Source organism: Cajanus cajan, chromosome 9 (assembly GCF_000230855.2).
Source record: "Cajanus cajan strain Asha chromosome 9, NIPB_CcT2T_4, whole genome shotgun sequence".
Lineage (NCBI taxonomy): Eukaryota > Viridiplantae > Streptophyta > Magnoliopsida > Fabales > Fabaceae > Cajanus > Cajanus cajan.
In genome coordinates, this window is record NC_138525.1 from 35,638,009 (window position 1) to 35,650,624 (window position 12,616).

The 12,616-nt window shown below is 34.3% G+C and overlaps 1 protein-coding gene across 1 annotated transcript; it reads right to left on the bottom strand.

Moving 5' to 3' along the window:
- Positions 1 to 472: 472 nt before the first annotated feature.
- LOC109791972 (cation-transporting ATPase) lies at positions 473 to 11,889 on the bottom strand. The gene is made up of 7 exons (XM_083063420.1): positions 11,590 to 11,889; positions 11,415 to 11,508; positions 10,108 to 11,178; positions 9,678 to 9,740; positions 9,374 to 9,591; positions 1,310 to 1,428; positions 473 to 780 (listed from the first exon to the last, which is right to left on the bottom strand). The coding sequence occupies exons 1-7, from the start codon at positions 11,647 to 11,649 to the stop codon at positions 684 to 686; spliced, it is 1,722 nt and encodes a 573-aa protein (XP_082919546.1). The 5' UTR covers positions 11,650 to 11,889; the 3' UTR covers positions 473 to 683.
- Positions 11,890 to 12,616: the final 727 nt, after the last annotated feature.

Genomic DNA, 12,616 nt, shown 5'->3' on the forward strand with positions numbered 1-12,616 from the left:
TCGTATATATGTGACAATTAATTTTTATACTTTATAGTTAATATGAAATTGTATTTAATAACATATTGGTTTATACCATTCAACTAATAACTCACTTACGAAATGCTATAATCCAATTGATCACTAGTCTAGTTTTGATAATAGTAATTTTGTCAAAACACTCGAGGCCATTAATGAAATATGTACCTCAAAAATAAATCTTTTAAACGACTAATGACCAATTAGCTCAATACCTTAATCGAACCCATATCCAATTTTGATAACATTAATTTTGTCAAAAGACTGGATTTCATTAATGAAATATGTTCCTCAAAAAATAAATCTTTTGAACGAACAAGATGTTCATTATGACATCATTAATGAACACTACTAATTATGTTTAATCTCAAATTACAAAGCTCTTGAGGATGTATTGATCATTAATGAAAATAGTAGTCAGTAATGATATCTAGCTAAAATCAAATTTACTATGTTGGCGGCAAAAGAAAGCAAGAATAAATTATATTCCACAACTAATGTTACAAACATAGCAAATAATCAACAGTCGCCTTCATGGTGGCCTAGACTTTAGGTTTTCTACGTGCCCATGATAATTACTAGCAATCGCTAGTCATTAATTAAGGATGGATAAAAGAAAAAATAAATATCTGAGATAATTAGATGAACTCAGCCTCAAATACAAGTTAGCTATCTGACAATAGAAAATTACATGTTGAATATATGGAAGCAGCAGCTGCATTCACCGCTAACTCTTTCTCCGAGCTATCAAATACCGATGCTCTGCACACATTATAGAATAGCAAAATTGTCAAATTTGTGACCGTTAAACATTGGTAGAAATTCTAGGCAATTTATAATGCATGTCCAAGGTTAATACGGACAAAAATTCAGACAGGAAAAGGTTTAAGTAGAATGCTTCTAAACCTAACAAATATTACTTCATTGGTATATAAGAAACAAATGGGAGGATTATTTTGATCTTATTTATTAGAAACATAAGTCTACTTTTAAATACATTAATTGAGAATGTCTATTTACATTTTTAATTTATTAAAAATTTATTAATGAGTCATCCACTCAGTTTCTATTACTGTGAATGCATGTATTGAGCTACTAACACAATAAATTAGATACTTATTAATTTATAATGTAAATAGATGGCTAGCAATAAATTAAATTGACTTTATCTCTACAATTCCAAATACCGACACTTCCTAGTTTGATGACTTTGATGTCAAACCTAACCAAAATTATCAAGTCCCCAACATTGATAATACATAATTTTGTGACAGGCAATTAACACATTTACCTGGAGTTGTTAACAGAATTTCCCGGCTGTTGTAAACCAAAGGCCGTGCTCCAGTTTACATGTTGTATGCCCTGGTCACATAACAATTGTTTTTCTTTTACTTGATTCAACCAACATTCCTGAAATCATGAACATGCAAAAGTTCAAATTTAGATGAAATAAAAAGCACAAACGTCTTTCCCAGTAACTTTGCATCTTCCTAGGTATTCACCATGGACATGTCTAGTATCCACCATTTCTTGAAATGATGAGACAGTTTATGATAATTACTATTACAAGTACACAGGACCCCAAGCATAGCAGATATGGTCTCAAGATAATATATTCCTTCAGCAAGAATTTTAAATTACAGCCCACAGCCACAATTATGGCTGCCATTACTAACGAATTTTCAAAATTCCAATAATCTTACTGCAACAATAACTGAATATAAAACTATGCCTTTTGCATTTCTCAACCATTCCTACAAAAATGGTTGACTATTTCAAACAGCATTATTAAAGTGTATTAGTTTGTTTCTATAAATCCTGATAGCAGCTGCACTTTTCTCAAGAACCAACAACTCAGAATGGTCACCCAACACAGCAGCTCACGGAATACGGTGCTTGCAGTAGCAAACGCCACTGCAGATGTCTACTTGCAATAGATTGTTTGCAGGAAGGTTTGAAGGTAGCTTATGGTGAATGGTTAAAGTGGAAGAGAAAATAACAAGGACGACAGATTTTCTATCAGGCTTGTCGTTCACTATGGGGCTCCTTTTTGCTACATGACTTGGAACAACTTACAGCGAAAAGGACAAAAAAATAAGGGTAAGAGAAACTAAGCAAAAGATACTACATATCTACTTGAAATGAAGCCATATTCTGAGTTGCTGAAGTGAATGTAGCCATATCAAATAATTTTTAAAAAAATAGTTAATAGTTGATACTTTTCGGACCAGTCATCAACTCAATTAAGATATGGGTCACTTGGCAAAGAGTCACCTGTTGAACCACAAACTATTATTTATTAAAAACTAAATAAAATAAGAAATTCATAACCTCTAAATTTTACACTTCAAAATTAAAAAAAAAAAAAAAATTATAGCTAAAATTTACCAAAAAATCATAGCACAAATTAACTAGTTCATTATTCAAATTAAGAACCACTACCATAACATAAATACCTTATATATAAAAAACAGAAAAATACATATCAAAACATGAAAGCCAAAGTGAAAGCTAAATTAGTAAACAATTAAGATAGAAAAAACTATCTATAGTTAAATACAAATTGATCTCCATTAGCTATTCCCAAATTAGAAACAACAATTCATAAGGAATTGCTGCACTATACACATAATTAGAGATATAATGCTAATTGCTAAAAGTCAGCAATTATCAATGTCTACCACACTTGAACAGTATACATATATATGTATATCTATATATACATATATATGTATATGTATATAAACATATGTATATGTGTGTATACATCAGTGTTGTTAAATGGCAGTTATGGCAGCACCATAACGGCACCATAGCGATATGACGACGGTGGCGGCCGCTTTCTGTTATGGCCGTTTGGCCTCTACATGGCACGGGTCCACCATTTTGCATATGGCAGCCGTTATGGTGGTAACTACGTGGCAGTTTATGGCAGTCATGGCAACCGTTTTGGGTTTTTTTTTTCCTTTTTTCCGGGTTTGGGCCCGGGTTTCTTTTTTGGGTTTGAGCTTTCCATTTTTTCCATTTTCCTGAATAGGTTTGCAGCAAAACCCTAATCCTAAAGTTCTGAAACATTGCCTCCTCCATGCAACGTTAACGGCGCGCCTCCTCCGATGAGTTCTACCACTATCGCTGCCTTTGATGCGACTACCACTGCGCGCGCGATTCTGCTCCGCTTCTTCTCCCTCTGCGCACAATTTTGCTCCGCTTCTTCTCCCTCTGCATGCGATTCTCTCCTTCTCCCTCCGCGCGAAATTCTACTCTGTTGCTTCTCCCTCTGCGCGCAATTCTGCACCTTCTCCCTCCGTGTTTTGCTGTTTCTTTTGCATTGTTTCTTTGTTTTGATGACTATTTAATCCTTTTGTTGGTTAGGAATTTTTGTCTTTTTATGATGACTATTACTAGATTATGAATGCCATGAATTTTAGATTGTTATATTGTTGGTTTTAATATGTGTTTGTAATTTTTCTGTTTTTGCATCATATTATATATATATATATATATATATATATATGTGTGTGTGTGTGTCTGCCATGGCAGTATAGCACTTAAAGGTCCTTGCTGCCGCCATATAACCTTAGTGACAACCTTGGTCTACATGTATGTATATATATGTATATGTATATGTTAATGCCCATAATTATATCCGCAAATAGCATAGGCTACCATTACCAATCATGTCAACCAGTTAAAATTTAATGATCCTGAGCATTTGTTCTTCACGTTTATTTGCAAGAAAGCATCAATGAAGAAAAACAATTAATTTAATGCAAGTAAAAATAGGACATACACAACACAATATAACCATAATATCAAACAAAAGACAAGGGAGATTCAATTTTTCAATCATTTTAAGTTTATTTATCTCTTGCAACAGGCAAATGGTAGGGAAAAAGTTCTCTACATAATAATACTAGAAAAACACATTAATTTGATGTCACTTACCAGCAAACAAGAGACTTGCTGGTATCTTAACTAAATCACTACAAAAAGATCAAAGGCTAAGCTAAAAATTTATAATCAACAGTACTAGTCCTAATTCTGATTCTAATTGCTCAAAAAGTTCAAATATACCCCCCTACCCCTCTCCAACAAAGATATATAGTTATATTATCTGCTGTTTGCAGCAAAGGAAGTCAATATATTGCATAAATGTAATTTTCTGCAAGACAAACTCCAAAGCATCCCTTATCCGGAAGGGCATCAAAATCTGGCAACTAAATAAGCTCTCAATGTGTAAATAGATTCACACTAAAGTTTTGATTGCACTACAGCAGCTAAAAATAGAAAAAGGTATTAAACCCATAAACAGCAATATTCTGTCAACAGAAACAAACCCATAAGAAGATAATAAAAATAAAATTCAACACAAATAGTCAAAGGCATCTTACTCATTTTGTCAAAGGAAAAAACCAACATCAAGCATGACTTGAAAATTTTCCAGAAATCAACCAAATTATATTTAGAAAAAAAAATGAATCTGAACTGGGAACTTTAAAGAGGAAAGGACAGAAAATGAGAAATAGAAGTCTTGTAAAGTGTGAAGAAAAAGGGGTTGCAAATCCTATTGTATTTCTGAAGCAAAAACCTGCATTAGAAAATGGGGGAGAAATCACAATTTCCCCCCAAAAACAATCCTAGGGATAGTTGTTTCAACTTTCAAGGGTAAAAAGGGTTCTTGAAGCCTGTATCACGGTGGTGCTGTTATAGTACGTGAAAAGCCACTATTGCAGCTGCTAGTCACAATGGCTGTTAATGAAAATTGCTCTGTTCTATTTGAACCCCATAGTGGCCTAAGACTGCTCTGCTTCGCTACTCCACTATAGCCCACTATTGACTACTATGGCAGCAAAGGCACAAGAATGAAGCTTTGATTTTGGCAAGGGGACAGTGATGATGTCAAAGTTATTGATAATGGATAACGGTTTATAGTGGTGAGCCAAAAATCCTTTATAAACATATGACGGACACCATGACGGTCTATGGCGGACACCATAACGGACAAAAAAAAACAATATATATATACACACAAAAAAAGCAAAAAACTAAATAACCAACAGCAAAACTAAATTAAGAACAACAAAATATCTACTAAAATAGTTAAATATCATGACAATAATACCATAAATCCATAATTCATTAAGTCATAAACATAATTGAAATTGATTAAATTAAAACACAACAAAAAGAGTAGAAAGACAACAAGAGTGCAAGACACATTTTGCTAATCTAATTTTCCTCATCCTCATAATTCTCCTCCTCTTTCTCAATGTAATTATTTTCCTCATTGAAAGCTAGCATAGCCTTCAGCTTCTCCTTCTGAATTGTCAAAATTAATATTTGGCAATTCTTCCTCTAACACCTTACTAATGTCTTCTGAATCTTCTTCAACAACTTGAATCATTTTTCCTTTCCTAGTTGAAGGCCCTCCTTTGCCCCTTTTAGAAACGTTTTGAGATGATGCTCCTTCCACACTTGGAGGATGCTTCCTTTTATGCCTAGTATATATTATAGGCTCTCCAACCCCTAAAGCCCTATAAACATCTCCCTAAGTAAGTGGATCATCTCCATCAAAAACTCTCTCATCTTGAGCTTCATCATCATAATCCCCATCCATCTTTCCAACAAGCCATTCATTACATTCATCAGTATCAATAAGGCTAATGAGATCAACTTCATCCTTAAAGTTGGATCTTCGCTCGAGTGCTTGATTATACTTGACATAGTGCAAGTCATGTAATTTTTTATACTTAAGCCTATTCTTCCTATTAATATGAATTTGTAACATTAAGTTAAATAATTAAACAAATATTATAAGAAAATTTGGAATTAATTATTGACTCTTAAAAAGAAAATTAATTATTTGCTCAAAGACACTCCAATATGTTCACAACAAAATAATTTACAAGTCAAGCCTAATATCTTTATAGCTAGTTGTAAATTGGGGGTTGATGAACCATATGATCTCCACCATTGAGCTACAAAGCCAAAGAAAGTTTGTTAAACACTTAAGCAAATAGTAGAATAGAAGTTTAAAATTATTTAAGGTTTTGTTTCTACCCGATGAAACCTTTTTCCTCATTGATATAGCAACATCACTCCCAAACATTTCTCCTGCAACTTTATAAGTATGTAGCTCCAACATGATTTTATGCTCTACTTGTAAATCTCCCACCAACCTATTGATGCATGCATATAAGCCCGTTATAATCTCACTATCAAATTCTATTTGAGGGTTGTCATAAAACAACTCTAGATTCAAAAAATGACCAGCCGAATGTAATGAATGATGAAGCTGAACATTTTATCTTCTATCAACAATTTCAAACACTACTTTATATTTGGCCTCATTGTTATTAAAAGACTTCATAAAATATTCCTTTGTCGTATCCATAGCTTCATATATATAGCCCATAGTTGGCTTTCTCTCACTATCAACAAGCCTAAGTAGATTCACAAGAGGAACCATGACTTTAAGTATATACACCACATTCCTCCAAAAAGAAGGCATTAATACAGTTTTACTTGCTTCTCTTCCTTTTACTTCCTTTGACAACTTGTTTGAATTCCACTCATCAGAAACAAACATCTTTCTTAAATTTGATTTTTTTTTTGTGGATCCTTTCCAAGGAAAGAAAAGAGGTTGCAAATTGAGTCACTGCATGCCTCACTAGCTCCCTTTTGTTTGTATAAGATCTTAACAAACTTAAAGTGTTTGAATGGCTATAAATAAATCCAAACAAGAAAGATTATCCATTGAATTGTCTTCTTAATATTAGGAAGCTTTCCAATGTCCTCCAACATTAAATCTATGCAATGTGCTGCACATGGAGTCCAACAAATTTTGGGTTTTTTTCCTCCAACATCCTTCCAGCAAAAACATAGTTACTTCTGTTGTTTGTGATGACTTGGACAACTTTTTCCTCTCCGATCTCCTCTACAATAGATCAAGTAACTCCAATAACTTATCTCCAGTTTTCACAAAATTAGAACCATCAACAAATTTGATAAACATGTCCCTACAAAAGAATTCACCAAAAAAGTAATTATGCATCTTTTTTTCTTTTTCGTCCAAGCATCTGACACAATAGAACATCCAAAACTAGCTCATTGTTGTTTTGACTCTTTATCAAATTATCGGTATACTTCACCTCCTTTTGGAGAAGTGGAACTCTTATCTCATGATAAGATGGAGGTCACAAATATAGTCCAAAAGACTCAATAGCTGCAACCATGTCATGGAAGCTCTCCAATTTAACCATGTTAAATGATAATCGAACTTGATACCAAAACTGGGCTATATATTGGTGGACCCTTGCTATAGCTTCATTGCTATTTTTGGTCGTTTACAAAAAAGGTCAATAGGACCCTTTTTCATAGCAACCTTCTTACTCTCATTGGCGCCAAGTGTTTCAGCTTCTAGTTTTCTAAAATCTCCCTCCAATGTATAATCTTCACCGTCAAGCGTCACATCTTCCATTACTCTTTGGCATGCCTCACTTTCTTTCATCTTCTTATTTTTCTCAAGTGCCAACAACTCATCTCTAACCTCCTTGGGACAACTTTGACAAGGTGCTACATTTTCCTTCTTTCCCATTAGATGTTGCTTTCATCTTGTAATTCCTCCTTTCATGATTTTTTGACAATACTTACAAATAATTTAATTGGTATCATTCTCTTTGATAGGATGACAATGTTTCCATCCTATATTTGTTCTCTTGACATAGTTTGAGGATGTTTGACTTTAAGGAGGATTGCTAGACATTGTCCAAAAAATAAGGATAAGAACAATAATAAAATAGGAATTCAATGTTAGTCTTGGAATTTAGAACAAAATAAGAATTTAAATTGACCCATCTGGTAGAAGAATTAGGATAAAAAAAATGTTGTTGTAGATGCAACAACGGACATATATTAAGAAAGGAGTAAGAAAAACTAAAGGAAGGAGGATTAAAAACAAAAAATTGTTCAAATTTTAAGTTTTGGTTATGCTTGTCGGAGTTGCTCGTCAGAGTGTTGGGCCACCACAATTCAAGTCGTCAACCAGAAAGGTGACTAGGGAATGGTGGGTGACGGTGAACGAAGGTGACCGAGGATGGTTTTGACGTTCAGTACGCACGTCTTATGAGTGTCATTCACTTTTGTGGTTGCTTGTCGGAGTGTTGGGCCATCATGGTTCAGGTCGCTGACCAAAAAGGTGACCAATGAGTGGTGAGCTAAGGTGAAGGAACGTCACCAAAGATGAATTCGAGGTCGTGTGTCATGCATTTGGTTGGCTGTCGCAATTTGTGTGGGTGGCTCTCAAACCCCAAAATCCTAAAGGGGCACTCAAATGGGCCTGGGTCAAAGCCCAAAATTGACTCCCTAAACCCTAAACATGTTGTGACCGCCATGTGCATCTTAACGTCATGAGAACCATAAAAACTATGGCGCTCACCATGGCGGAAATGGTGGGGCGGCACCACAAATTGCCATATGGCGGATGGCGATGAGGCCTAAAACCGCCCTGCCATATGGTTATAATGACATTATAATCGTTATTCAACAACATTGGATGATGCTAAAAGGGGGAGCATTCTATGTCTATATGATATTGTAATGGCTAGCAAGATGGTGGCTTTCATTTCAATCCTTTTTAATATATGCGTGACCCAATCTAGTTATAGAAGCCAGTCGTGACTTCAATAGTTCAATTTAATATGAAAATTGACACAGCCACACCATTTATACAACATTTTGGATCCATCAACCAACTTGAACTGGTTATATCATCGGATTTGGGTCAGACCGATTCAAACAACCAGTCTGAGCCACTTTTGATAACATTGGTCTTAGTTGCATTATAGTCATATTGGGTAATTTGAAAAAAAGGAAATAATGGATACTTTTTTAATACTTATCAATACATATTGGACACATTCATATCAAATATATGTTGGCCACTGATACTTTTGCAATTTTTAAGTATTTAGGCTTATTATTTTTAATTTTTGTTTCCATTTTAGTGAACATGTTCTCTCATTAATAATGACAGAAATGCTATCTAGTTTTCCTTCTATTTTTGTGAAGTTTTGTAAGGTAAATAGTGAGAACAAGAAAATGTTTTCATCATTTCCTTCATTAAACCTTACAACAACAAACATAATGAAAAACATGGCAGCATTTTATAATTCCTATTGAAAACTTGCTAACTTAAAACATAAATAGAAAACAAACGAACCACTACCTTACTTTCTTGTATGTACCCCTATCCCACCACCTATAATTTCTCTTATATTATAGCAATTTCCTGACCTAAAAATTATAAAATAAGCCTTAAGACTATTAAAATAAAATGTTGTGTTTCTGCACTCACAAGTTGTTTTTCCTCTTCTGAAAGTGCTTCATCCATATGATCAAACAAAGCAGTCCATCTTGCACGATGCAAATCTGCTATTTTGCTAGCAGGAAGTCCCGCAGTCATTTTCATATTGTGAGGATCATAATCTTGGTTATTTGCAAATTCCTTTGATAAAAGGAAAGGCAACTCAGTAGTGATTACAGAACGAACTCTCCTCCTACTACGACGCAAGGCTGGGAAATGTAGAAAAAAGTACGAAAATCACATGTAAGCAATTTCCCTAAAAAAACCAGGCCAAACGAAGTAAATATGGCATTACCTGAAAGACGACCTTTGATGTCTTGATGTAGAAGCTCCAACCATTGAGAAGCAACAGTAGCAGCTGAAAAAATAGAAGCAACCATATCAGCAAAGACTCAAAGAAGCACCTATCTTAAGGCAATTTTTCTTTAGTATCCCAATCCATCCGATTAAGATTTGATAAGATGAAAGTGTGATACACTGACTGAACAACTTCGTATCATACCAAATGCACCATATCTACAACAGTGTAGTGTAAAAAATTAATTCCCAAACACATCAGTTAATTGCTAGATTTCAAACTCCAAAGAGAATAAAAGAATTGATCCCTTCCGTCCAGCTATGCATTACGTGAAATGCTTTAAAGACAATCATAAAAGGAGAAAAACAACTAAAACTGAAAAAAAATAAATAAATAAAGCATAGGCATGAGGGAAATGGTTACGAGCCTTTAAGGGAAAGAGATGAAACCATTGTGACATTTGATGATTCTTCATTTGACAAAGTTGTAGAACTCATTGACGCCCTCGTTTCAGATGACAATTTCAGAGCCAAACCATCATGCTCTACAACATTCGTTGACTGTGTCATGCAACTTTTAAGACAACCTTTCTCTACTGTACCCGCGTCACGACCACAAACTTTACCCTCCAATATCAAGGAAGAAGAATCATTCATTGTCACAGGAAACTTTCTTGCCTGTCTATTCCCTGAAGAACTATGAAGGGTCCCTTCCACATGAGCAAAGGCAAGCTGATTCTCACCCACATCAGCCACATTTTCTTGATCCCTCTTACTAACTTCTACATTTCCATGTATTCGATGAGCTGCTTGTTTGCTCCCTGCACTGCTACTTTCATGCTTTTCAGACCTTACAAGAGCCTCAATAATGGAGAGCACCTGTTTTCTATTCCTCACATGATTTATAATTCCAGGGTTCAACTCATTCAGCAGCCCACTTGGAGCAGCAATCTTTGTAAACCGGCTAACCTGTTCCCTTTTTGCAAGCTCCATCTTTTTCTTCATAATTTCATTCTTACTCTTCCTCCCACGTTGCTTCGGCTTCGGAATGCCGGCACGAGAGGGCGACCAAAAGCCATATTCCTTCATCTGCTGCCATTTTGTCATCGGATCTTTCTCTTCCGAAGGCCCCAAACAGCTCCCACTCTCAGACACATCCTTCGACTTAAAAGAATTGCGCCCTTTAGACAAATTCGCCGGCTCCAAATTCACAGAGCTAGTAACATCTTCTGCATTCAGATCCACGTTAATTCCCCTTGAAACTACTAAATTCCCACCATGGTCTTTCTCTTGCTTCACGGACACCGATTCTCTCGCGAAAGTCTCAACACACCCTCCAATTTTGCACGCTTCGGTGTTAAGATCCAAAGGTCTAGCCGCAAAATTAAACTCCTCCGGCAACCCCGTTTTCCCTTCTTGTATAGCATCCGAGGCACCCAACGACCACTGAACACTGTTTTCTTTGTCGTTTTTAAACTCCGAATAACGGCTATTAGTTTCTGAACAATAATAATTGCAATCGTGAATTATAATTGAGGCTAAAAGAAAAGCATGAGAGATTGGTAATGGTCTCTTCTACGAAAGAAATAAATAAAATAAAATACAATTAAAAAAAATGAGATATTTACAAAAAAGAAGAAAAACAAATCCTAGATGAAAAGCTGAATTCTTTGAAGAAAAATGAATGCTTTTGAAAAACTTAAAACGACGTAGTTTGGCAGAAACATTAAATTACCGGCGGAGTGAACAACGGAGTCAAGATCCTTCATCTTGACCCGTTTTCGAGCGTTGAGTCCCGCGTGAGTACTGCCACGCTTCTCTCCGACGATCTGAAAGAAACACGAAGCAAGAAAAGATTTAGAATTTAAAAAACGAGAATCGAAGAAGCGTGTAAAAGAGTGAAGAGCGACCTTGGAATTGGAAGGGGAGGTCAACAGCGACGCTGTTCCAGAATTGCAATCCTCGTTCATACGTTAAGTCAAAGGTTAGTGTTTGAGTTAATGAAGAAGAAAATTGAAAGTGAGGGTTTTGGTTTTGGTGGATTAGGGTTTGTGGGTGGATCTGGTGGGTGGTGTGAGAGGGAAGAGGAAATGAGAGAAAACACAATTTGAATTGGAGCGCGCTTTTATGTCGTGATATCAGATTCACATGCAAACTAAATAGAACAAGACACGCACACGCACGTTTGTTGTTTTCAAACATTCAAAATTGAAAGATCCTCGTGTTTAAAATTACAAACTACAAATTGCAAACAATGCTCCTTGTTTAATGGGGGCCGTGGGTTTATTTGATGATTTTAACAAATATTGTATGCTTAAATAGGGCAAGATTATTATAAAATAAAATTGGGAGGCAGATTATTATCAATTTAATTGATGAAGTTTGTAAACATTATGAATTAGACAATACATCCTTTGTTGCATTTTGTAAGTTTAAGGTATTCTAATGGGGTTAAGAAATATAATTCATATGTTGATTTCATAAATAAATTATATAACTTTTTAATTTTTTTTTCCCTCAAAAAAAATATATTTTTCATTTTTTTGAATTTCTACAAAAATTAAAAAATATATTAATAATAATTAAGGATATAATAAAAATATATATTAATGTTACATTAATATTATAAGACAACAATCAAATTGAAATAAATTAGTGGGTAGATCTATGCAATGCACGTGCAATAAATCTATTAATATTTAATTTTATTTGGAAAAAAAAAATATATATATATATATATATATTTACATAAATATCAAATAAATTATATAAATATCTATTTATATATCTAATATATTGTAATAATTATGTTATAAATATAAATTAAAATATTATATATTTATTATGCTTTAATATTGACACTTTATTTTATTATTTTTTAAACATATAAGACATGAATTGAAAAAATATATATATTTCAAATTCACCAAAAATTAC